Source organism: Artibeus jamaicensis, unplaced genomic scaffold (assembly GCF_021234435.1).
Source record: "Artibeus jamaicensis isolate MK-2021 breed Jamaican fruit bat unplaced genomic scaffold, CSHL_Jam_final scaffold_537, whole genome shotgun sequence".
NCBI classification, from domain to species: Eukaryota; Metazoa; Chordata; class Mammalia; order Chiroptera; family Phyllostomidae; genus Artibeus; species Artibeus jamaicensis.
In genome coordinates this window covers 42,996,722-43,023,675 of record NW_026522047.1, presented here as the reverse complement: position 1 = coordinate 43,023,675, position 26,954 = coordinate 42,996,722, and the positions used below count along the sequence as shown (strand labels likewise).

Sequence of the window (26,954 nt, the reverse complement as noted above, 5' to 3'; positions counted from 1 at the left end):
AGTCAGTCTTAGGATTCTGACCCATCTCTGCCACTTGCCAGGTTTGTGACGTCAGGCAAGGCCCTGGTCTGTCCAGGTCCACTTCATTTTGTTTCATGATTTGCAAATCAGAGATGATAAATATGCCGTGGGGGCTGTGATAACATTCAGAGAGACTGGGCGTGTGGCGCACCTACCACTGTCTAGTAAGGCCATTCAACGATTGTGAGTTACTTGTCGCTCTCACTGTTATTAAAAGTGTCAAGGTGTGGCAGTAAGGTGAGACCAGTAAACATTGTCTTAGGTTTCGGTAGGTGAGGGTGATGGCAGGATAAAGAGGGTGAGGGTGATTCCAGGAAAAAAAATGTGGAAAATAAAAGACAGCATAGTCTCCCAGAATTGTGCCCCCTGTGATCTGCATGAGACCAGCCGAGAGTCACCTGAGGAGAAATATTGATGTATTCGAGTGCCAGGAAAGAGAATTCAGGGGCCCACTACCCTCTACTACCTGGGCCGGGCAGCCACTGAGCAGGTCTGCTCACACAGGGAGGCGTCACCTGGCAACGGCATGGTTGAGATCAGTGTCATTCTTCACCAGAGAATTAGCCTGTGAACAGAGTTGACACTTCAGTGACAAATTCACCTTCATGTTCCTGCACAGAACTGTTTATAGTAATTCCTGAGAAGAGCAGTGACTTGAGGGGCTGAGATGGTGTCACAGGATTAAAGCAGTTGCCACATGTTAATACTGTTATTTGTATGGGCAAGATGCTTTCCATATTTTTCACACAGATAAGAAGATTAAGACACATCAACCCAGGATTAAAGCTCATTTACACAAGAACCTTGCTGACATTTTAGACAGCAATTCCAAGTGGCCTTCCAGAGGGGCTGTTTCCTGGCAGGTGTTCGAGTCATCATTTAGTGGGGGGTAAACAGAACAGGAAAGATAATCCAGGTTCCCTTCTCCACATTTTCCTGGGTCTGCGTGTTTTCTTCCATTTAGTTTAACCAAGATCCTCAGACAAGGTCGGAGGCGGCCACAGGGGGCTGCCAAAGTTTGTCACAGGACAGTCCACCTTTGGGATCTCAGCGTGCCAGTCCCTCCACGGCCTGAAGGAAAGTTTATGTGAAAGGGGGGGAGTGGAGAGAATGTCTGTATTTTCATCTTAGAATCTGGATTTGTTATGTAAAGCATTACACGGTTAAACATTTGACAATGTAGCCCTGGCTGGTGTAGCTCAGTGGATTGAGCACGGGCCTGTGAAGCAAAGGGTCGGTGGTTCGATTCCCAGTCAGGGCACATGCCTGGGTTGCAGGCCAGGTCCCCAGTAGGGGACACATGAGAGGCAACCACACATTGATGTTTCTCTCCCACTTTCTCCTTCCCTTCCCCTCTCTCTGAAAAAAAATTAATAAAATATTTTTTTAAAAAAAAACATTTGACAATGAAGATGTGCAATTTGTTGCCCCACTCACTGTGTATCTTGGAATGTGTCTTGATTTAGTTTCCATCAGGATTCAAAGAATCGGCTACTGACTTAAGTGCACAGTTAACCAAAGCAGATGGCGTATTACTTGTCAAGCCTTGGGCCAACTCCAGAACTCATCACTTGCCCTCTAGTTTTATTGGGCTGGCCGGACAACGCGCTCTGACAGTCGTGGCCATGTCAGCAATGCCTTTGGAAGCAGGGTCCCGAGAGCAGAGGTTAGGGGACCCAGACATCTGGAACAGGTTTGGAATGAGAGCACAGATCAGCAGAGATGCAGGACACAGGCCCTGCCCTCGGGGATTATAGCTGGGCTGTCCCATTTTGCATCTGAACCTCACAGTTAGGTGGAGGGTGGCAGAGGGGAGAGCCCATGCTGTAAGCCAGGATGTCATCAGGGGCTCACGCTTTTCCTCCACTGACCAGTGAGCCCCCCTTCACCCACACACATACAGTTTGCCCTGGGGAGGTGGGGGTGTGGACTGAGACCATAGGCCACTGGGTTGTGTGATCATTATCAGGCACAGGGCTGATGCTCTCCTGGGCACAGAAAGAGTCTGCATTGAGCAGAGTAGCCACCTTGGACTTGGCGTGCATGTGGCACTCGGAAAACCATGGTGAGGCCAAAGCACCTGACACATCCCAGACAGTAGAGCCCATGCCACCCAGAGATGGGCTGTTTTTGAGGCAACTTGGGCACTCTATCTCACACACACCATTGTGGCCACAGTCGCCCATGGAACACAGTTGTCAGGCTTTTGTAGAGGATGTTCTAGAAGGTGGGGGGGATCCGTAGTCAAGTAATTGGGCAGCATTTGGTTAGACAAGTTTGTTTACTGTGAGTTTCTGTAACCCTTCATATGTCGGTGTGTCAAGCCAGTTCTCCAGGAAGGCTGCTTTTTTACAGGCAGCATTTCACAGAAAAAGGGGGGGGAAAAACACCTGGTTGGCAGAGTCTGGACTGAATAATTTGCATTTGATCAAGATTGTAATATTTTAGGTCTTAGTGGTGTCCTGGATCTCTAGAAGTTTCCGGGGTGGTTTTCCCTTGTGAAAGAAAGGCTAGGCTGGGCATTCAAGCAGATCATGTAGAAACCTCATTCCTTGACAACCAGAAGCTATTTGGTGATGCAACAGTTGAAAAAACCATCTGTGGTGACTCCGATGAGGGCAGGGCCAGCCTATTTGGAAGGGGTGCATGTATATCGTCATTTTGTGATGCCAGTACTAATTTGGCAATCTGTGAACTTCTGGCTCTCTTGGAACTGAGCAGAAATGAAATGTGACTCTGGTGCTTCATGGCTTTGGTAGAGAACTGACTGACTGAAGTTCATTGGTATGTTTTAGTTCGATGGTTGGGTTTATCATGACTGCCAAACCTCCCCTCAGTGGGGGTCTCAGTAGGACCCAACATGGGCTGCCACAGCCCCGCCCTTCTCAGTCGTAGTCCTTGTAGTGAAGGACATTTCGTTCACTCGGTAACTGTTTGTTGGTCATTCGTTTGTGTGTGGCTCTAAAGACTCCGAGGTAAACACAACAGAGACCTGGCTCTTACACAGCTTCTGTTCCAGAAGTAGAAGCTGCCTGCAAGCAGATACACAACCCGCTGTGCGCTTTGGGCCTTGTGTACAAACACACTCCTCTCTTCTGATCAAATGTTTTAGCCTAAAGTGTTCTGCCCCCACCTTCCTGTCCCTGTTTTTCTCATGATGCCTTGGACAGAATAAGAGCTTAGTAGATATTCGTGATTACATAGCAGCTCATGTTATGCACATGAAGTACAGAGCAGTTTAGTTCAGACATTCATTGTATGATTCTTACGTGGTACCCATCAGGTAAGGTGCAGAGTTGTTTTGGATGCTATATGCATAGTCTCCCAGTCTCCCTGACAAGTAGCCTCGGTATGATCCATATAAGCCGGAGTATGCTTGGGAGCACAGTTTAAACTGGGGGTTTGTCCTGGCCGGTGTGGCTCATTTGGTTGGCAGTCATCCTTCAAACCCAAAGGTCATGGGTTTGATTCCCAATCAGGACAAATGCTTGGGTTGCAGATTCAGTCCCTGGTAGGGGCATGTGCAAGAGGCAGCTGAATAGTGTTTCTCTCCCTCTATTTCTCCTTCCCTTTCCTTCTCTCTGGAATCAATAGAAGAAAAATTAATTTATATTTATGTTTATATTTTTAAGGTGTTTTGTTTTTGTTTTGTTTTTTTTTTTTTAGAGAAGGGAAAGGAGGAAGAGAGGAAGAGAAACATCAGTGTGTGGTTGTCTCCCACACGCCCCCTACTGGGGACCTGGTCTACAACCCAGGCATGTGATATGACTAGGAATCAAACCAGGGATCCTTTGATTTTTTTTTTTTTTAAGATTTTATTTATTTATCTTTGGAGGGGAAGAGAAGGAGAGAAATATTAATGTATGGTTGCCTCTCGTGAGTCCCCTGCTGGGAACTGGCCTGCAACCCAGGCATGTGCCCTGACTGGGAATCAAACCGCAATCATTGTGTGGTTTGCAGGCCCGCGCTCAATCCACTGAGCTACACCAGCCAGGGACAGGGATCCTTTGATTTTCAGGCCAGCACTCAATCCACTGAACCGCACCAGCCAGGGCTAAAAGAAAAAAAAATTAATAAAAGTAAATACATAAACAAACTGGGGGCTTCCTGAAGGAGACGGTGTCTGTATCTGTGTCATGAATGAGTGCTGCCCATGGAAGAGAAAGAGGGAAGGAAAGTGTTCTAGGCAGAGGAGTTAAACCAGGCAGAACTCCAGCAGTGTGACAGAAGCATGGGGTATGCAGGGGATAGTGCCACCGTAATGGGCAGGTGAGAGATGGTTTATTTGAAGGGGCTCCAACCCTAGTCTGGGAGGGCATTGCAGGGTTCTAAGCATGTGTTTCACCCCAGTGGTTGTGGCTGCTCTGCAAAAGCCAGGCTTAAAGGGGCCCTCAAGGAGAGCCCTAGAAGGAATATCTGCAGTTGAAAGGTGGTGGCAGGTGGGAGTTCATAAGGACGGATCTGCTTGGGTCTCACCTGGTGCTCCCGCTCTTTGTGTGGCTGCTTTCAGAGCTCAGACCCCCATGGTCCCCTCCGTAACCTCTCTCTACCCCAGCTGAGCAACGTGCCAGTTGAAGTGCAGAATTGTTCCTCCTTGAGATGGGTCCTCTCCCAGTTACACTGGACCCTGCCATGTGGTCCTGTCCCTGGGCCCACAGACAGCCCAGGCCTCCTTTAGTCGCCCTCCTGTGTGCCTGCAGTGCAGAAAGCCCTTCCTCTGCCATCCAGATGGTTCTTTCTTTGTCCAGTCCTTCCTAACCAGCCTGGCAGTAATTTTCTCTAGTGTCCTCTCCCCTTGCTCATCCTCTCATCAGGTATTTGTGGAGTCCCTGCGAGTCGCAAGTGCTGTTCTCACACCACAGACAGCAAAGGGGAACCAGGCAGTCTCCTCTCTCCTGTGGTTGACATCTTAGTCAGGGAGATAGACGTAAATACATCGTGTATCAGCTGGTGATCCCTGTTGTGAAGAGAAAGACCCCTGTGAGGCCAAACATGGTTTCTTCTGGGGAGTAGTGTGTGTGTTTAATGAAGTGCGCAGCAGCAAGGCCCCACTGTCAGGCTGGAGGCCCTTAGACACAAGGGGCAGATATCCAGAGTGCATTAAGCAAAACTCAGCATCTGTTGACTTAGCTGAAAAGTGTTGGGGGTGGGATTAGCTTTGGGCCTGCTGGACCCTGGGCCTCCAGCAGCAGGATTTAGTTTCCTCCTCCACATCCCACTGGATTGACTCCTAGTCCAGAGTCTCTTGTGATGACAGGCTGCTGCTGGCAGCCCTAGGGTTACCTCCCACCAGCTCAGCAGAGAGAGAACTCCCCTTCCCCAGTAGCTCCAACAAAAATCCTGGACTTCAGTCTCATTCACCATCAGCAACCTGGACTTACCACCCCGCTGCATCCCCAGGGCTCAGGGCACACAGTACCTCTCTCTCCTCAGGCTGGACCAAGGGCTAGGCTCCATCTGAAACTCGGAGGTGGGAGAGAGGGTTTTCTAAAGAAAATGAGAGGTTGGAGGAGCTGGGCTGGCCAAAATCCTGGCTTCCTCTATGCCCCAGTGCCTTGCTGCTGGCAGGGAGTTGAACACAGAAGTGAGGCTGGGGCCTGGACCTCCAGCCCCTGATGCTGGGCTTGTGGTATATAGGGCAGCGCCGGAAGGTTTCTGGGATTCCCTGTGGTAAATGTGTGGATAAGCTGCTGCCACCCCCAGTGTCCCTCCAGCATTGCTTTGCTATCATTTATTGCCTGGCGTAGGCATGTTCATTCATTCCCCCATCCCGGTGTGTCGGGCAGCAGCTGCGCACTGTGCGAGGACGTGGCTACAGACGGAAGCCGTGATGGTGATCCTTCCACCTTCCTCCCTTAGCACTTTGGCCTCATGCACGTCATTCACCCGTGTTCACCATGGGCTGTGCACACTGAGGACTGTCACGGAGAATCGGACTCTGGAATGGTGCAGCTTCAGTGAGCACGGCAGAGGGAATGGTCACTATCAGTGGGCCGTTGTCCCCAGGTTGAGACTGACGTTTGTCCTGCTTCTCCAGGGAGGGACAGTTTGGGGGGTGGGGAGTGGAAGAGGGTCTGTTTGATTGTCTTAGTCTTCTCCCTTTTCCTCCTCAAACCTTGTCTTCACCCTGTTTTTACTCTGGATGATCGCTGTCCCCTTCCAACTGGTCTCCCCATATCACCCTCTCCCCCAAACTGTTGTCTCTGTAAACCGAAACCAACCACTGTGCCTTCCTAAGTTCTCGCCATGGCCACCATCTACCCCTGGGCGCCATGCCTTCACCCCTGCCACTCTCCCTGCCAGGCTCTTCATGAGACTTCAACACAGCAGCCTCTTCTCAGGGACGTTTTCCTGACACTCACGACCAGACACTTCCCAGCTCCCCCCACGTGACCACTCTTAGGAACTGTGAACCACGAGTGTCTCCCTTCTGCATGGAAGTCCTGCTGGGGGAGAGTTGGGTAGATGTAAATTCCCGGTAAATCTCAGCCTCCCCGACTGGTGGCTCTGTGACGGCAGGACCGTGTGGGTGCCCTGTGAATTCCTGACTTTCCTGGCTTCCCATCCACTGCCTGCCCTTGGATGCCGAAGGAGGCCCTGGGCACCGCACCCCCCTCAGGGTCGTGAGCACACCCGGAACCCAGGACAAGGGGCCGCCTCCGGGGGTAAAGGCGGTCCTCACTACAGCCGCTAGCTGGCCGCAGAGGCTGCCTGGGCTGCCCCTGGATAAGAGACAAGTTGTGTTGCCTGAGAACAGCAAGCGGCACAGCCCTGGTCGCGTGAAGTGACAGGACATCTCAGAGGGTGTTCTCCTTCAGCAGCCATGCAAGCTGGACTCTCAGACTCGCACAGCTCCATAAATCCTCTTTTTTGACTGGCTGCTCTCAGAGAACCGGGTGGAGTGTTGGGCTGGGCTTCTCCACAGAGCTCTAGCCGTGTGGGCAGAGGTTTCAAACTGGTTGCCCTGTGGCCTCAGTGGGCCTGTGGTTTGAGAAAATAAGAATAAAAAACCTAAACTAGTCTCCAGCATTTGAAATCCAGGAGATGCCACATAAAGATCAACTTCCCTATGTCAGGGTTCTTTGAAGCTACATTTGGTGCTGAATAGCTGCCATCTCCAGCACCCTGCCTCGAGGCACGCTCCCCACCACGTGGTGCGCTCCCCACCGTGTGGCACGCTCCCCACCGTGCTCCCTTGATCGGTGATGCGGCCTGTTCTAAGTGAGTCTTAAAGGTTTTTTATTGGTGTGTAACAAGCATACATACCCTGCCATTAAGTGTCACATTGTCACAAACTGAACGTGCCGTGTCTCTAAGTCACAAAACTGTTTTCTAAGTGATTTGACGTCCTTTGGAATTACTAGTTTTATATTGGGTTTGTTTTTTGTTTTTAACTTATTACAAACAAATGTAGTTTTGTTTACTGTATGAAATAGTGTTGGGGGGAAAAACACCAATTTTTCTTTTTGCAGAAAAGCCTGCCATTGCTCCGCCCGTCTTTGTGTTTCAGAAGGATAAAGGACAAAAGGTAAGGGGCTGGTATGTTCTCTCTTCACCTCTGTTTTCTTTCCGGGATCTCTCTCCCTAGGTCACATGGCCAAGGATGCTTCGGCCCTTTAAGCTTTCACATCGAGCTTGGAGGAAAAAGGTCCAGTGGCTTTCAGTTACCATGGCGAGAGGTTGAGATAGGCGTGTGTGGAAAGCTTCAGAGACCCTCCTTCTTAAAATGGTGGTAGAGAGCTTTCCCCTCATTTTGAACTAATTGACTTAGAAATACTACATTAGGAAAACCAGTGGGAGCAAGAAGAGTAGAAGGAAAATGTAGAAGGAAGCAGAGGAGGGACAGGAGGGGGAGAAGAACTGTGTGAGAGACCACTGGTGGTTGTTGGGGGGGGGGATAGGAGTTTTATCTAAAGATTTTATCGGAATTTTTCAGCCCCAACCAAGTTAGCGTAAATGTATTTAAAATAATTATTAGTTGGCTGGTACTGTATATATACCAGTCATCTTTGTTGGGTTGCTTTCTCCTCTTGGATCTTCAATGTCTTGATCAAACTGTTGGAAATACCTTGTCCAATTCATAGTGATGAGCTGGTACCTCAGTCGAATTTCAACTGTCACATGTTGTTTATCTTGAAGTTACAGGTTTTATATCCCTGTATGATAAATCAGTGTGGAGGATGGAAGTTGTGTCCAAACTTAGTTGATGTTCTGTGGCAATGCTTCCCAAGCTTGTCTGAGGACTCCCTCTATTTGTCAAAAAAAAAAAAAAAAAGATGATTCCTCCCCACCCATGACCCAGGCAAGATAGCAGGTAATTTAATGCCCATAGCAAGATTTCAGAGGGAGCATTGTGTTGTGAAATCCATTTGCAAGCTTGTTGATAAGAAGCACATTTGAGAATTGGGTCAGGGCTGGGGATCCACAGGTCAGGTGCTCAGCTGGACCCCCAGTCTCACAGCAGGGTGGCCAGCTCTGAGGTTGAGGGCTGCTGGCCTGGCAGTTTGAGACTCCTGGCAGTCCAGTTGCTGCTTGTAGATTTTGTCTCTTGGTCTGAGAGGAAAGGCCAGACTTGTGTGTGTGTGTGTGTGTGTGTGTGTGTGTGTGTGCGCACGCGCGCGCAGCCTAGTTTTTCTGGAAAATGTTCAAGTACTAGGCCAGGAAGAGAGCTTGTGTATAAAGGGGACAACAAGGAGAGGGGTTGCCCTACAACCCGCCACCCACACCCCCTCTCACTGAGCAGCGTCTTCCGTATGGGCAGGGGCTTCTCTGCTAGGCTCATTCTCACATTAAACGTTCCCATCTTTAGTCCTCTGCTGAAGAACCAGAAAACCTGAGGAAGTATTCTTCCCTCCTTTTGTTTTTGTTTGTTTTTGTTGTTTTCCAGGAGGTATGTTACAGTCACATCACCCTCTGCTGTCTCCTCTCCCTGGGACTCTGACATGTACTAACAGCTTAGTTACCTGTGTTTTTAATCATCCTTCCCTTGGAAAAGGGTCAGTCCCTGAAGGGCTGGTGTGTTTCCTCTAGCTTTTTAGAAAGGCATGTATTCCATTCATTTCTCTTATAGGTGTAAAAGTCACTTCTCGGGTTTTCCATTAAGTCAGGGTTTTCTAGAATTTTGAGTTTTATTATGATCATCTTTTGACTCACTTTTAGCTTAAAGCAGGAATCAGCAAACTTAGGCCCAGCACCACCACCTGTTTTTGTAAATAAAGTTTTATTGGCCCATCCCCTTCACTGTAGCTGGAGCTGATTTCCCACTGTAACAGCGGAGTGAAGTAATTAGGGCCCCGACCCTATAGGCCTGCAGAGTCTGGAATATTTAGTATCTGGCCCCTTACTGAAAAAGTTGTGCTGACCTCAGATTTAAGTAAGCAATAGAATTTAATAATTCTTTAAACTTGAGGACTTTTGAACAGCCAACAGGGTGAAAAACTAAAATGCTCTATTTGTTCAGCTAAATTCAAAATGCTTTGAAAAGTACTAATTCCTGTTTCAGTATTATTTTCACAGTTGAGGTGGTTCTGTTGCTTTGGGTTTTTTTTCTTTGTTTACTTTGTTACAAATTTATTGGGGTGACATTGGTTACTAAAATTAAAGGTTTCAGGCATACAATTCTATAACACATCATCGTATAGTGTGTGCTCACTACCTCAAGTCAAGCCTCCTTCCATTGCCATTTATCCCCCTTTACCCTCTTCTACTCCCTCCCACTCCCATTACCTTCATAAGTTTTATGGAAATTATGTAAATGGTGACGTTGAACCAGAAAAGTGGTAGATAGTCATCATCATCTTAAAGTGTGCAAATGCAGTTCTTACCAAAATAATGACTCAAAGCCAACTCTGCCAGACTTCTAAAAATAATTGATCTCCAGGTCCTCAGAGGTCAGTTCTCCACTTCTGTCGCAAGATCACCGGAAGGGTGTGGGAAACCTCTGTGTTTGACAGCAGGAGCAGGAGGAGCTTTCGTGACTGTCCTTTAGGGCCACTTTCTGAGCTGTCAGGTAGATAGTGGCCATGTGAACACAGAATCTTCCTTTCTTTCCCTGTTGCTGTGACAGCTCAGGAGTGAGGCAGAAAGTACACAGTAACTCGGCTAGCTTTGCTCCTTGACTTCCCGTTTCAAGGAAGATGGAAGGGCAGCCTCTGCAAGGCAGCCACAGTACCTCGGACAAAAGTTAGCGATGGAGAATCTTCCTGTTTCCTTCTCTCTCCGTGCCCACTTCCTTCTCACACTGCAGGCCCAGAGCAGGGAAAAAGTTGTTGGGGCTGGTGTTTTTCTGCTCGAACTTTTTTCCCTCTTTTGATCTTTCAGTGTTTTATTTTGAAATTTTTAGCCTCAGAAAAGTTAGAAGAATGGTACTGAGGACACTCGGGTACTCTCCACCAGGCTTCACTGTATCATCTTTGTTGTTAGCGACAGAAGCACACAACTGCAGCGTGTGCCCATCTGACTCCCGCAGGTGCCGCCGGTACGTGCCCTGTGCCATTGCCACCCATAAGAAAGTGATCAGTATTGCTTCTTGGCCTTTGAGCTAAGATCAAGTGTAGAAAATGATCATTAATTCAGAAGCCACCTCCAGTATATAAATCATCCCAATTGTCACCAAAATGTCGCTTATAGCTGCTTTTTGAGCCACTTCTTGATCCACAAAGATTAAGTAGTCCCATTGTCATTGTGGGACCATTAATTTCTTTGTCAGTAAATGGTCTCTAACCCACCAGTGGTATGTGCTTCAAAGAACCCCTATACCTACCGCCCCCCTTCAAAGGAGAGCACACCAGAGGCCCAGCTGTTGTCACTGAATCACAATTGAGATGAAAGATTGGAAATCAGGAAAAAGAAAAACTAAGCTGCCAGCCTTAGGCGTTTTTGTTTCTGCGTAGTGGTGAAGCCGCTTGACGTTCACTGTCAGTCCCTCATTGGCGATCTGCACGTTCACAGGGCACTGCAGATGGCTGTTAGTGGCCTGCTGGTGGCGTCACAGATGGACCTGTCAGATCCTCCTGTCATCCAGTGTTAAGAAGGCAGTCTTCTCTTTGCATGTCTCCAGGCTTCCTCGAGGTGGCACTCCTTGCGAAATGCTTATTACATTTATGTGCATTTGTGTTTTTAAAGCAAAAATGAAACCTTTTATTAACTGCCGTGATTGGAGGCAGTCTTTTTTTATGTGAAAAGAATTTTACTCTCCTGTGGGTTTTCTTATTGTTTGTGGTGACTAAATTTTTTTTTCAGTTACTTTATCTTCCAAATATTTGTTAACCTGAAGGGGGTGGCTTTGAGGTTGCGCTGGCAGGATAATGCCCATTTGGTAAAAAGACAGGAAGCAGTTGCAGAAATACTTCTCAGCAGAAAGTCCAGTGTTGCTGAAAATTCTGTATAGTGTGTTTAGACCTAATTTTGAAGCTTATTGTTAGTATAACATGTGTATCCTGTGTGCACTTTTTTTTTTTTTTTACTTTTTTTGTTACTTTCATCAGCCACGTACATTTTATGACATATGACTTCGGGTCAGGATATGACGTCTGGTTTTAAGAAACATTGAAAACTACAGGCCCTGTCTTGGGGATTTGAGCTTTTCTTGTCCAGCAAAAACACCCAGACACAAGGAGAGAATGCTGGAATAGCATTCGTACTTCTTTCTGGTGCTCCGATTTAGACTTCATTTTGAGTTCCCCATGCCATGGGGGCATTTTATGTTCTAAAAGCAGTGATTAAAAAAAAAATCCAAGTGGTTCGAATTAGAGAGAAAGGCAGTTTCCCACAGAGCTCTGGGTTTAATTTTCTCTTGTTGGGTGTTAAAGCTTTAGCCATAAAGTAGCAGCCGGCTAGTATGAGAACTGACCTGGGCTCCCTTGGCAGGTGGGAGGAGCAGCGTGGGGAGGAGGCCTTTGTGTCTGTGGGTCTCAGACCCTGGATAGGCAGAGTTGGTTTGGTGGCTTTTTAGATATACACATGAGTTAACTTTGTGTTACTATTGCTTTCCTAAGAATATTTGAAAGGTCTCTTAAATCTTCTTGTCATGTAGTTCTTTTAATTTGACAAGCTCACGTGTTAGGAAATAGCCCCCACACCCTGTCCAAAGAGGTCTCAGTCACGTCACACTCAGAAGAAACACAGCGCTGTCTGTGGGGAGGTAGGGAGCCCCGTAGTCACTTAGTTCACAGACTCAGAGAAATGGCTTTGAGTTGTGGGAGAGGCCAAGCAGGAGTGGACCCTCCCCCCCTTCCAGAACATCAGCTTTCTAACCCATTTCTCAAAAAGGGAGTCTTGGCCACAGAATCCCCCCCCCCAGCCCCCAGAAGCCCAAGAACCAGCTCAAAGAATGCCAGGGGTGTCGGGCTTTCAAGGATGAAGACTTCTGGAGCCAGCTTTCTCTTCCCTGGCTGTTTTCCAAATAAGCCCTCGCCCAGGGTGTTTGGATTGAGCCTGGGGAAATTCCCAGCCAAGGTTCCAACTAAACTCCCACCCTTTCCCCAACATAAAACCAGCTCTCTGTGTTTCTGCCAGCTCCTTCGGCCACCCCACACCTGCACTCACTGAGATGAGAAACTCTTCCTTCGGCTCAGGTTTAAGCAGCTAGAAGAACTAGAATGAGATGCAGAAGGCTTTGACCCTGGACGCCCCATCCTGCGTCTGCGTGGTGTCCCCAGCCTGCCCCCCACCTTTCCTAGCAGACAGAAGTGGTGCCAAGGGCAGTTCCCTTATCCACATCTCTGAGGAGACATGTTATTAACATGTAATCATCCCTGTTCCCATCTGATAGAGGCACTGCCCCCCCTTTTCATCACCAGAAGTGTTTTTCCTCACTCGTGGCCCATAAGCAGGGTAGCTTTGTGCCAGGCCTCCTTGTACTTCTGAAAACGAAAGTCCAGACTTCCTGCACAGCAACACTTTCGTGCCAGCTTTCTTGGCCCATCCTCCTGGGCAGGAACTGCTGGAGTTCAAGCCATCTCTAGCCCTTCAGTCCCCACCCCCGACCCCTGCCCCATGTTGCAGCCTTTATTTACATTGAAGGAAAATTGTCTTTTTTGCTCCCAGTCCTCTGCAGAGCAAAAAGACTTGTCGGATTCGGGAGAGGAGCCTCGGGGGGAGGCTGAGGCTCCCGACCGTGGCACAGGTCACCCCGAGTCAGCTGGTGAGCATGCTCTAGAGCCTCCTGCCCCCGCTAGCGCTTCAGCCAGCACTCCTGAAGCCCATCTTCCTCCTTTTCCACGAGAACTGGCAGGGGTAAGTCCACCTCCACCCAGCATTCCGTGGCCCAGGGGTCCCAACCCAGACCAACCCTATCCCTCTGGGTCCCTCAGATTTAGACTCTAGATTATAAGCAGCTGATGATAACTGAAAAGATGACCAGGATCTCTTCACCTCTCTAATTTGTGCTGCCAAAGAGCCAGGGAAAATTTGGTCCCCTTTACATGAAGACTGCTCTAGCGGGGGAAATACCCACAGCAAAAAGCCAGTCCTGTTTGTTGAAAGAGACACAAGAGGCCAAAAGAGGAAACGCATAGTGGGTAGAACCTTCCAAATAAAATTCGACCCCTTCTCCATTTGTTCTTTCTCTTCTCCCTGAGTCTGGGCCTCCCAGTTCAGTGTCTGAGGACACAAGGAGCTCTGGCTCCCTCAACTGTAGGGAGAGAGGGGCTGCCAGATGCCCCGCAAGGCTGGCTGCGGTGCACTGGCGAGGCCGGGAGCTGCTTGCCTTCGATCAGGCAGGAAGAGGACTCTTCTCCGAACCCAGAAGGAACCCCTGAGCCCTCTTCATATTAAGAAGGCTTTTGAAGATTATAGGTGGAGAAGATTGTGAACTCTCAAGAAAAAGAAATGTCTTGAGTGTTTGGAGTCTGGTAAATTGGGAAAGGTAAACATCATCGTACATTCAGGATGGAAACTCTGTAGGTACCTCATGACCGAGTCCCCCAATGCCATGACAGGGAAAAATGACTTTTAACAAGAAAAGAGAGGACCCCACTCGGCCACACAGAACACCAGGAAGCTTTCCAGGGTGTCACAAGCCCAGGCCTATAGCAGTCCCAGTGTCGCATACCAGCACCCTGTGTTCTTAAGGAAACCATTGAATTTCAGTTACAGGCACCAAACCCTAAGCTACGCAGGAAGAAGCCATGTGTCAGCCGGAGTGAGACTGGAGTCGCCTTTTAACACTTCGGAGAAATCAGTGTGTGGTGGATAAAAAAGTAACCATTTTTACCATGGTTGGGAACAGCAGGGAAGCAGTCGTTCCTGGCATAGAAGTGGGTTTGGGGTATTGTACTCAGAAGCTCAGTGAAGATTCCAGCCAGGAGGCACTTAGGCCAGAGCGTCCTGGCCTCCAAGCCCTCACACAAGAGCCAACAGAGCAATAGTTAGGTGATTGCTTTTTTGGTTCGGGGCAGAGCAGCTCCTGGAACCCCCTTCTGAGTTGAGTGTTGTTCGTTATTGTGTCTTCAGCACTCACACACACAGGACGTCATGTTCTCAGTGTCCCAAGAACAGATGACCTTCACATGGATCTGCCCGAGAGGCTCTGAGGCCTTCCGCTGCTGCCTAGTCTGAAAGACACAACTTACAGAGACATCAGCTGGAAAGGTTGACAGTTTTCAGCTGAGATTAGCAGGCGGCTATATCAAAGAGGTTGTTTCATGGCAGCTACTCTTCCAAAGGCGTGCAGGCTCTTTTGGGCCCTCTCACTTCTAGGACCCACATGGTAAGACTGGTGGACCCCCGCCCCTAAGAGACCCATGCAGGAAGTGTCCTGGAGGGTCTTACCTTCCACCTATGGCCAATCCAAATGTTGATATCTGAGGAACTCTCCTCCATTCTTGTGGACTTGGGGTTGGAGGCTATACTTCCAAGAAATTCAAATGGTCCCCAGACTGGCAAATGCAAGGTCAGGTGTTCTGGCAGGGAACCTCAGGATGGATTGTGAAGTCACCGTGGGAGGTAGCCAGGCCTTGAAGCGGTTTATGAACAGAGCGGTACAGCATCAAAGGCCATGCATCTGACATACACATATGCATTGTTTCAGTATTTGTAACTGTAGGAATCCTCAATTCCGTTTGAAGTACCAGCAGCAGTGCCACCATCTCATCATTTGGGGACAGCTCCGAGGGCTCACCCAGGGCTCACTCCGTGGGGCTTTTGGCAGGGAAAACCCTGGCAGCTTGCTAATGGCTCCCATCAACTGGCTTTCCCCACTGACTGGGCAAATTCAAGCAAAGTACACATGGGTTCGTAGGTCAGTTAGAACATAAATCGAAGCAGAGGAACCCAATCCCAGCTTCCCAGGCTGAGATTTTCCCTTGGTTAATTCGTTGCTTTTGCATCAGAACAAATTTGGATTTTATTCTGTATCTCATTGCAGTTCAGGAAGTCACCCACATGTTACTCAGCAGGTCTCATCCATCATGTTGTGTCTCTTCACTGTGCCGCTGTCCCTCGGGGGGGTGGTATAAAGCACAAGCCCTTTGTGGTAAATAGTGGGTGGCTGAATTGTTAAAGAGGGCCCTGATCGTCTTTCAGTCTCATCAGCGCTCTATCCATGGAAGACTCAGTACCAGAGAAAAGTGTATATATCAGACTTCCTGGCTCTCAGCAGGCAGTTTGAAAAAGACCAAACCACATTCAGATTCAGTTCTCTGACCCGGAGGAAACGAGCAGCTTCATGCTTACTCCAAGCCTGGCTGAAGTCTGCTGGACTGAAGCTCCAAGCCAAGGCACTGATGAACCTAAACTAGGTTTATGAGACCCACCGGAAAGCCTAGATGGATTCTGGAACAAGTTCCGTGGCTGGATAGCTTCCCTCATCTTCCAGCTCCTGCACAGGGTTTGACTTTTGTTCCACCCCTGTCCTATTTCATGTCTTTGGAGACCACTTCTGTTTTTCTTTTTTCAGTGTTCCTTTTTGGTAAGAATTTCTGAGCTGGTTGCCTCAGTCACAGAATAAATAACATCGAATTGGCTCATAGTTTGAAGTACGTAGTCAACAGGCCCTGCTCTTAACTGATTTTCATCCCATAGCCAGTGGTCCCCAACCTTTTTGATATCGGGCCAGTCCCCCCGCCCTGCCCACCAGGAGGAGGTGGGACGGGGGCAGAGCTCAGGCAGGCTTCCCTCAGCCTGGTTCTCGTACAGGCCCGAGGCCCAGAGGTTGGGGACGCCTACCATAGTCAGCCAGGCTTTCTAACTGGTCAGTCCAGACCAGAGTCACCGAGGCCAAGGCAGGCCAAGTGGTGTCCGGTGTTTTCTGACTTGGTCTTGGAAGACAGCGCCCTTCCGCCTGCATCCCCGTGTGCCTGCGTCTGTGTCCGCTCCTGAGACGGCCTCCCGCTCCGTCCCCTCCCCCGGACTGGCGCCTTCGTCTCCCTCAGGCCACACCAGCCGGCTTCACGAGAGCCATGTTTTTTGGAGGAGGGTGATACTTAATAAATGTACTGATTGTAGTGTTTACCGTTTCATCCTTTATACAAAGAACAGAAGTGTCCCATGCCTGCATTCCCATCCTGGGTTAGACGTTACCCCTGACTTTGTACTTGGCGACAGGGACTTACACACCTCCCAGAATGAGCTGCTTCCTTGGAGGACCCCGTGGCTTCTGAGGGGAGAGGACTGCCCCTGCCTATCCCCGCCAGCTGGCCCAGCCCTGCCGCCCCGAAGTGCATGGTGAGCAGCCCCTTCGAGTCTTCTGCAGGCTGGCCCGCTTCCAGCCCACAGCCCTCTGCCGTCTCAGAGGCCTTCTCCGCCTCTGCGCGCCTGCTGTGCTCATTCTCGTGGCCTGACACCAGAAAAATCAGCTGAAGGGTTTTTCTTGCTTGACTTTCTCTTCAGCCTCCTTAAGTCAGTGTGACTTAGGCATATTTTCGTCATGGTGTCCCAAATCGGTGCTGACCCCAGCACCCCCTAGGTGTCATTCTCGAAGAGGTGGACTCTACTGTGGGGAGAGGTGGACTAAGAAACCGAGCTTCTACAGCCTGCGTCTGTTCTCACTTCTCCCTAAGAAGCACAACTCTTAGACCCCTCCTCACGTGAGAGTCCGTGGTGGTGGTTCCTGAATTTGGGGCTGCAGACTTCTGGGGCCAAGGAGTTGGAGTCCTGGGCATTGCTCTCTACTGACCCCTGAGTAGCCACTCCCTTGGTTGGGGTGAGGGATTGCCCCTGGATTGCTCTTAACACAGAAGAGAGCCTGACCACCAAGCTGCCATCCAGGGGAAGTCTTGATAGAGCTGACATTGGCCTTGTGTGGAGTGCAGGGGGTATGGTTTGAAGGACAGTTGCTGCACCCTAAATCTTTCCTGCCAGACAGCAAGCTCAGCCCTTCTCTAGGAGGGTGTAGCAGCAGGTTGCTCCTCACAGGGACGGCTAGGGAGGGTTTCTAAAGGAGTCAGCATATCCAGAGGCCTGCAGAAATGACTGCATTCTGTCTTCCTGTCTTTTTGCACTAGTTTCTTTTGAGAAGAGTTGCCAGCTTTGGTTTCCTCATTGCATCTCAGCTGTTTCAGACCCCACAGGAGGTTCCAGCAGTTTCGTAAGGTTCTCAGGGAGTTTTACTGTGTTGTCCTTCCCAGGCCTTTGCCTCCCAGCTTTTCCAGGACCAAGAAGCCCACCACATGCCCACGGGATGGTTCTTCAAGAGACTTGGAGCATGGGTTTGAGGATCTCCTAGAGTCAGAGAACTAGGAGTGTGTGAATCGTGACTGGCTGGGCATCTTTTCTTTTCCAGGTTACCTAAGGGGCTATAGTGGAGGACACGGCTCCATTTGTGCAACGAGTTTTTTGTGCACTGTGTCCTGGATGTTTCATGTCCTGGATAACAGACAGGGTAGGGCTTCATCATAGCTGGAGACAAAGCAGATGGACTCATTAGATCATTTCCGACTGTGATACAAAACAGGGTAGAGGCCCAGGAGAGGCTGGAGTGTGGGGTGGAGAGGAGCTGCCTGCACCTTCTGGGCAGTGAAGTAGTCATGAGCATAGGTTCATCCTGGAGGTGGTCAGGAAAGGCTTCCAGGAGGTCTCAGTGGGTGGACCTGCAGGAAAAGCATTCCAGGCCTTGGGAGTAGCACAAGGCAAAGGAACATTGAGGCAGGAACAGTGCTGACATGCTCAGAAAACAGGAAGAAGACAGAGAGGCTAGAGTATGATGGTAAGGAGGGTCGGTACCGGACAGACCAAGGGTCCTGGTCAGCAGTCCTGGACCCTGAGAGATGGAGCTAAAGCTCCAGAGGCCCAGCTTCTGGTCTGGGGAGAGGCTCCTAAGGACTATTCAAATTCAAAAGGAGAGCCACGTGCCTGAGGTTTTGGGGTGTCATTGGCAGAGGTAAGAAATTTAGGTGTCTGCCCTGGCTGGTGTGGTTCAGTGGATTGAGTGCCAGCCTGCAAACCAAAGGGTCGCCGGTTTAATTCCTAGTCCATGCACATGTCTGGGTTGCGGGTCAAGTCCCCAGTAGGGGGCGCGTGAGAGGCAACCACACATTGATGTATTTCTCCCTCCCTCCTTCCCTTCACTTCTCTGAAGTAAATAAATAAAAACATTTTTTAAGAAAGAAACTTGGTGTCATTAAAAGAGCCCCAAAATACAGAAAGCAAAAAATGGCAGAACTGAAGGGAGAAGTAGACAATGCAGTCATAACAATTGGAGACCTCAGTACCATACTTTCAGTTATCAGTAGAACATCCAAACTGATGGATGAGGACATCGAGGATTCAAACAGCTAGAACCCAGCAGCGTGCACGTTCCCCTCCCAGGCACAATGAACATTCTCCAGGATAGACCACTTACTGGGCCACAAAACCAGTCTCAGTAAATCTAAAAGAATTGAAACCATGCAGTCTTCTCCACCTACAGCGGAATGAAATTAGAAATTCACAGCAAAAGGAGCCTGGAAGATTCACAGCATGGAAACTAATCTAGATACCCAGCGGGCAAAGGAAAGTTAAGTATGGAGGCTTCTTGAGATTGAGGTGCTAGACGAATATCCTCCACAACATCCAAGGAAACTTGGGCCTGACAACCTTCAGGGCCACTGGCCAGGACGCAAGCCATTGCCCCGTGCATAACTCAGCAACACAGGCCCTCTACGCTTCTCCCAGTCTCTCTCTGAGCAAATCCCAGCCCAGCCCTGCCTGGAACCCTGAGTCTGGCGGGCACCAGACACAGATCGAATGGTCGGAGTAAGAGAGCAGTGAGGCTAGAGGACCAAGGGGTCTGTTCTCATGTGGGAAGTTCAGAGAGACTTGAGTGGGTAAAGGACATCAGTGGTTGAGGGAGGTGTGTCTGCAGAGGCCAAGGAGGGTGATATTTCCAGGTCCCAAAAATTAATCCAGGAAGTGGCAGGCCCTCCAGGACTTGCAGAGCCATGGGACTTGAGAATAGGGGTGGAGATGGAGCAGGCTGGGCCTGCTGTGAAGGAATAGGAACGTGCATGTCGATGATGTCACCTGAGGAGGGAGATGATCTGAAGGAACCCTGGTGATAACACAGCTCTTCATTAACATGTGGTTACCCCAGGCCCTGGCTCCTGCAGAATCAGCTCTGTGGGGGTACATCTCTCAGGCCCCCTCACTAAGTCCTAGGCTCAGGACCCTCCTCCTACCCCCCATCCAGGGTTCCCCAAACATGCCCCTCACCTCCCGGCCATCCCTGGGACGTGACTTCACATCCCAACTCCCATTCACACCTGTCTCTGAGCTCTCAAGCTCTGCCCAAGGGTGTAGTGTCCAACAGATGTGAGCTTGCTGGGAGAGTGCAGCCACCACCAGGTGTGAGCTGTGAACAGTTATGCCAAGGTCAGGTGCTGGGCTGAGCTGGCATCACCTGCTTATCCCATTGACCCCTCGCCACTTTCCTGTTGGGCAGATGCCAGCACCTTGTTTTCCAAATGAGATTGTTTTCCCAAGGTTTCCCATTTAGGCATTGGAGGAGCTGGGAGAAAATGACTAGACCTGCCAGCCTTTTGAGAGGGGGGTTGAGCAGCCTCATGCCCCACTTGTGCTCCGTTTGGGCCCAGTGGTATATTCACAACTGCCCCAAGGACTGTTGAGCCCGTGTCTTTACAAGGATTTGCATTTCCCCAAGCACTTGGATGCATGGTCTCTGAGCCTCCAATTCCCTGAGACACACCTGGGGACAGTGTCATCCTCTTCCCTTCATAGACGCTTCCAGGGAGCTCTCAGGACACAGACTTGGATCAAGAAGTCCAGGCTGGTTTTTCTGACCTAAATCTGAGGCATTGGCTCACACAGGAGAGTTGGGATCATTTTCTTATTGTCCCAGCTTTCACTGTCCTTCAGGACAGGGGTTGGTCCACACACAACTTGTGGCTCAGAGTAGGAAGTACTTTCTGGCCCTTTATGAGAAAAGTGTGTTGTCCGGACTTTAGGAGGTGCTCACTAGCACAGTCTGAGGTTCCACCTTCAGGTGCTGAGAGAACGTTGGTTCACCAGCAGGAGCCCAGCTGCCCAGGCTGCAGGAGGGTCCCTCCAGCTCTCTCTTGCCCAGTCTGGTTTAGTGCCGTTACTGCCTCCACACTTGCTCTGTGGTGTGCAAATCACTTCCACAGGCACTGGCTCGTTTGGTCCCTCACAGCTCCTCCAGGCAGGCGGTTGCTATTTGGCTAAACTCAAGCCTCAGGGGCTTTGCTGAAACTAAGAAAACTGGCTCTTCTGCTGGCTCGTAAGCAGCCCAGGAGGAGTGATGTCCACCCCTCCACATTGGCTTCAGGTGGCTTAGTTCTCAAAAGCTCAAGTCGCTAAGAAGGGACATGAGTGGAAGGGATCATGTGTCGTCCTGGTTAGGGAGGGAGGGGACGCATTTCAGGCCTCTTAATGGCTAGTTGTTCACATTCTAAAAGTAAAGGTTGTCAGGGGGAGGTTCTACAGCCGCCTTCTCTCAGTGTGTGTGCACAGGTTTTGCAGTCTGCTGGCTTGTTCTGTTCTGAGCGCTTTGCAGCAGCCTCTGGTCTACGGCACCAAAGCTCTGACTTGCTCAGGAAACAATGGCCTACCTGGAAACAGGGTTCCTTGCCATAGAATGTGCCAAGGCAAGGAATGGAAACTGCCACAATCTGGTGTTAGGCAACCGTTTTAATATTAGACAGTCAGCTACCCTTCAGAGTAGAGAACAGGCCACTTTCCAGCTCATGGCAAAATGAGTTTTGGCCAGATAAAGTTTTACTGCGTTTGAACTTGGGGGTGACGTTCTAGTCAGCCGTGACCTGCGGAGAAACAGGAGCCGAGCCTTGTGCTGGAAGGGTGCTCTCCGTCACTGAGAGGGAGGGCTCCTTGGCTTGTGGCCTGGATGGCCAGATGCAGAAGGTTCCCCGGGGGAGTTCCGAGCATGAGTTCGGAAGTTCATCTGTGACTCGGGCGGCCGAGCTCAGGCAGTCGGCCCTCGGGACCCGTTTATTGCGGAGCCCATGAGCTATTGGGTGTGAGGGCAGCTTGGCCCTCTCTTCCACCCTGACATGTGCTCTCGTTTCAGAGGCCAGCTGGCGGCTCCAGCCCTGAAGGTGGAGAAGGTGAGGAAACCTCTGAAATGTTTCACCGTCTTTGGTTGTAAAAGTGGAAGCGGCCTGATTTTCTCCTCCTCCTTCTCATTATTTCCTGTAGATTCTGACCGAGAGGATGGAAATTACTGCCCTCCTGTCAAGCGAGAAAGGACGTCCTCTTTAACCCAGTTCCCACCTTCACAGTCAGGTAACAGCTGCAGACCTTTGTGGAGCGGCGACAGCATCATGTTTAGAAGCCCCCTGTGCCCCTCCATTGTTCCCCACTCGTCATCTGTCTCCTATCCAGACACAGTTAGGACCACCCTGAGACGGGGTCGCTGTCACAATAAGGTTAGTTAGAGCTTTCCCAAGGTGTGGCACCAGGTGCCCTAGTCTGGGATTGGTGGCACTTACAGAGAGCTATGACCTACTGGACTGATAAAGGAAGATACAGCAAGAAAAATCATCCCTCCGAAATGGGAAAGGGACTGTCCGAGCCCTTTTGGGGCCTCTGACTGTTAATCACAAGTCCACTTTTCAAAGGCCTCGAGGAGGTGGGGGGGTTCGTCTGACCCGTCTGCTGTGTGCCTAGAGCTTGGTGGTCTAGTTGAGAAGCACAAACACACACACTGTGCACAGTGAGCTGAGTGGTCCCAGCAGACTTTGGTGGTGGAATGCCTGGAGCTCCCAGAGGAGAGGGCTTGGGGCTTTAAAGAGAGGGCTGAGCCTCCGGACCAGGCACGGAGCATGTGCACAAGGCTAGTAGACCAGCCAAGGCTTGTACGAAGTCTGGTACAGGATAGCAGCTGGTTCCAGAGTAGAGAGGGATGCTAGGGCTACTTAATGGGGGCTCCTTGAGCCCGGAGCGCCCCTGCAGATTGGCTGGTAAGTGCTTCTGCAGGGTCTCCCCCAGTCCTTTCCACCTCGTCGGGATTTGGTTCATTCTGGCATTGTCCGGTGTTCTCTGTACCCATGATTAGAGGTACTTGTGTACTGGGAGAGGATGTCCAGTTATCCCAGTGGCACTTCATCCTTGGAAAGTTCATATAAAACATTTACGACTATGAACCCTAAGAATGACACTTTAAGGGGAGGGGGAAGACACTCTTGAAAGATTTGTTTGTGCTTACAAAAGTAATGGGAACTTTACAGGAATAGTGCAGAAAGTGAGCATCCTCTCAAGTTTGTCTCTATGATGCACTTGGTCTCCTACCTGTTTTCCTTAACGCTTTCTTTGGACATTGCCACGTCCTTCTTCACCACTTCATAAGACCCTGAAGGGTGCACTGTCAGTTGCCAATCAGGCAGTAAGGAACTGTCCAGTTTGCAGCCTAGGCTGCTGTGGACATCCTTTTTGAGGGTGTCCTGCCCACGTGTGGCATAGGTGTTTCTGCGGAATGAGAAAGCTGCTACCTCCTGGCTATGACTGTGTTTCTTCCATTCACTGTCTACCACTGACCCATACTTTCTTATCCGGAAGGTGCAGCAGGGAAGAGATGAGGTTATCTGTGCTGTGGCCCTAGGCTGATGGGGCAAAGGAACACCAAAAGCTTTTCTCTCTAGTGCGTTGATCTAGGTCCTAGACACTGGGAGATAACCAGCTCCTGGTCCTCAGGGGAAATGGAAAGATGAGCGGTGCTGGTAAAATCCTAAACGTGGCTTCTTGGGGGTGGGGTGCAACCAGCGTCTGAGCCTTCAGTGGTGACAAGGAGCAGGGACTAAGGCTTGGCCCCAGGTAAGACTTGGAACATCTGGTGTGCTCCACTTCCCTCCTGGATGCTCCCACAGGGGAACAAGGACAAGGGAGGTGGCCAAAGTAGGCCAGAGTTGACTGCTAGACATGGAAACGGGCCATTAGGCTGGAGACACCCCCTTCTTGCTGTAGAGTCTGGAGTGTGTAAAGGCCTTATTCATAATGCTGACCCCACCTCCCGCGCCACAGTGGGGCTTGGAGCCCAACCCCTCAGGTTGGAGAGGTGCCCTGGGGCATGTCTGCCCCGCCAACTCACTCTGTTTTTCCTCTTGTTCCCTTCCCTGCCTGCACCTCCCTGCTGACAGTATCAAAAAACAATGTTTTTATGCCATCAACTTTCTGCGAGCCGTCTGCAGGCAATTCTGACTCAGAACCAGGTGAGCCTTTGCCTCCCTTTGCTTTTCACAGGCAGTCACTGGGGGGTTTTCCTGGGATGAAAAGCAGTCGATACTGTAAAATAATATCTTAACAAGAGTGGGCAGGTTGAAATGAGGGCTCTTTTCCGCTGCCTAAATGTTTTCTCAACTCTTCAGCTGGTGCGTTTGGACCCAGTTTGAAAAAGGCTCCATGAGCCTTTATTTCTGTTTCTGTAAGTAAGACCTGGTTACAGGGGTTTTTTATGTCCTTTTTGGAAAAAGAATAAAGGGGTGTATTACTAGTTTTTCAAAATTTTACAAGAGTAACACATTTATATCATTTTAAAAAGGCAAATCAGAAATACTCAGACTTAAACAATTGGCCTGCCTGTTCCCCCCCTTAGCACCATCCCAGAGGTAACTAATGTGAAGTGCAATTGCCCAGGCCCTTTTTGTGTATTACATTCTCACGTTAATTAACATTTCTTAGATGTGTTCTGATAGATACATATATTTGTTCACGGCTTTAAAACTTGAAGGGAAAAAGCTTGCTCCCTTCTGAAGAACATGGAGCCTGCCTTTTTTGGTCTTTTGCAGCAGAACCAACTCCAGTAATTCCTGAAAGTTTCTCCTCATAAAAGATTTAATGAGCAAATTTAACCACCCGAATTCTGTAACCCAACCTGCCTTATATAAATTCATTCCCAACTTCAAAAGCATTGCGAGATAACTCATATTCTGGCATGAGAGCAGTGTCAAGGGGAGAGGCAAGTTTTTATAACTCTGAGGATTAATTTGATGGCAGCATTTCAAACTGTTGAATTGATTCTGACTCTAAAAGCAAACTGTTCAGACTTGACCCCCTTCCCAGTCCTGGAGAGGAGCTCGGTTTTTTCAAATCTGGTTGTACCTGGGGCACTGGCCTAGCAAGCCAAGTCCTGAGCTGTGTGGGCAGTGTTAGCCTTTGTGAGCCTGTTTTGGCTCAGGGATCAGTCGCTGAAGACACATGTCTTGATCCCTTTATGCCGTGGAGTTCTGTATGAATCTCACAATCACCCCTGAGGTCTGTGAGTGACAGCCTCGCTCCCCCATCTCTGCCCCCAAAACCTTTATCCAGCAGCACAGAGAGCAGGGCAGACCTGAGAAAGGGAGCAGCTGAGCCCACCTTCAGAGGCTCTGACGTAGCTCTGGTCCCTGAAGCCTGATGCAGTGAGCCTGTCCTATTAGACTTCCCCGCAGCTCTGCAAAGGGAACCTCATATCTTTGCCTGCCTTTTACTTTTTAGCTTTAATTTGGAAAACCCCGAAAACTTAAGGAAATTTTTTACCCCTTGTCCCATGTCTTTCTATCCATCTGGAATAGTTCCTCATTCTTTCCTTGACTTTTGTGTCCTTGAAGATTATAGGCCATACTTGAAAAATAAGTAAATAAAATTTAAAAAAAAAGATTACAGGCCAGTTATTCTGGAGAAGTCCTTGCACTGGGGGACTTCTCCCAAAGAGAGGAGTATGCAGCGTTTCCTGGTGCTGCCACCCAGGTTGTGTATTCGGGGCTGGAGAAGCACAAGTGCAGCCGTGCTGTTGCAGGTGCGCCCCTCGCTGGTGCTGCTGGGGCTCCCTGTGATCACTTGATCCTGGCAGGATCTGCCCTGTTCCTTCCCCTTTGTGATCACTATTTTCTGGGCAGAGGTTTTGAGACACGAGGAAATCTTCGCTCACTTTGCCGTCTGCATTAGCATCCATTGATGTTTGCGTTCTTGAACTACTTACTACTCTGATGAAGGCCAAATGGACATTCATTAATCGGCATTCTACTGTAAAGAAGAGCTTTCTTTTCTCCACTTCATTTAGTCATTTGTATCACGTGGATTTACTGGTTCCTATTTTAATCTGTGGGTTATAATCTGTTGTTATTACTGTTTATTTTAATATTCGGATTTTATTTTGATCAGCTTATTTTCATTGTTCCAGATTTAGCCAGTGGCCCCATCAAGCCAGGTTCCTGGGCCCCTTAAGTAGGTCCCCATCATATTAAGCACTTTCTGTACTGTTTGTCGTCACATAGGGTTCCAGGCTCATCATCTTTCCCCTTTTTTCGAAGGAGTCTTGGTTCTTCTTAGTGGAGCATGGTCTCAAGGGACCAAGATCTGGATGCCCCATGTGCTCACCACCATTGGGCTGTCACTGCTCCCAGGACACTCAGTACTCAGAGCTAGGAACACGCTTACAGCTAGGAACACGCACCTGTGTGCATCCGTATGCTTACATTTACCTGTGTTTCTGTAGCTGTCTGTCTGCAGATGCGGTGACTCCATGTTCATGTGGATACTTCCAGTTCAGCGCCACAGGGTTCATCTTAGCCTCCCCTCTTTGTCTTTCTACCTCTCTCCCAACTGTACGGACCCTGCCTCCCTCTGTCCTCAGTGCATTTACTCATTGCTCCGTCCCCTCTACGTGGCCCAGCACTCTCCTCGCCTTCCTTGCACGGGCATCGCCCTTACACAGGCCTCAGCCCCCATCAGGCTGCTGCCTTCACTGGGCTCCTTTTTTTTTTTTTTTTTTTTTAAGATTTTATTTATTTATTTTTAGAGAGAAGGGAGGGAGAAAGAGAGAGAGAAACATCAATGTGTGGTTGCCTCTCACATGGCCCCCACCGGGGACCTGTCCTGCAACCCAGGCATGTGCCCTGACTGGGAATCAAACTGGCGACCCTTTGGTTCGCAGCTCACGCTCAATTCACTGAGCTACATCAGCCAGGGCTCTGGGCTCCTTTTCAACCTCTGGCGTACATCGGGTTAAAGTCTAATATGTTTTACCATTTGATCGGCAGTTCCCTGATGGGTGAGCATCACTCCCTCAGAAACCACTCGGCATGTTCCTGAGCAGGGCAGGAAGCTCCCTCAAAGGAGCTGCTGGCTTGAGACATGATTGGAAGAGGGAAAAGGTGCCCCAGAAGGAGAGACCTCCTCCCCAGCAAGCTCGCAGAAGGGCAGGCACACATGTGCTCGAGAGGACACCAGCGCAGCCGCCTGTGCACCCCCGTGACCCTGGCGTGGGGTGGGGGGATGCGCTCTGGCCTCTAGGCAATGCTACTTTATTACACCCTGACTGTGTTGCAGGGAAAGTGGGTTCTGAGGCCTGTGACAGGGTCTTGAGGGTGTGTGTGACTGCCCTGCAGGCACACTTCCCTGCTGCTTTGGGCCCCTTCTGTCCCAGGTCCCAGTTGCCAGTAGAACTGTGGTAAGCCTTGTCCGCCTGCGCATTGGTTTCCTGCGGCATGCAGCATAGATTTCCTGTGCACCTTCAGGGTGGGCTGGGCGCCAGGCCCACAGCTCGT

The 26,954-nt window shown here is 49.8% G+C and overlaps 1 protein-coding gene across 7 annotated transcripts in view; it reads left to right on the top strand.

Moving 5' to 3' along the window:
• Positions 1-26,954, top strand: part of RANBP3 (RAN binding protein 3) — a 55,242-nt gene that overhangs the window by 13,323 nt on the left and 14,965 nt on the right. For 2 of the 7 annotated variants that reach the window (XM_037165370.2, XM_037165369.2), the window contains exons 2-6: positions 7,494-7,549; positions 13,069-13,257; positions 21,503-21,539; positions 21,631-21,717; positions 23,568-23,639. In XM_037165370.2, coding sequence (XP_037021265.2) covers positions 7,494-7,549; positions 13,069-13,257; positions 21,503-21,539; positions 21,631-21,717; positions 23,568-23,639 — 441 coding nt within the window. Of the gene's footprint in view, positions 1-7,493; positions 7,550-13,068; positions 13,258-16,566; positions 16,687-21,502; positions 21,540-21,630; positions 21,718-23,567; positions 23,640-26,954 lie in introns of those variants that run through there. The other 5 variants (XM_037165372.2, XM_037165371.2, XM_037165374.2 and 2 more) reach the window with 4 other exon arrangements.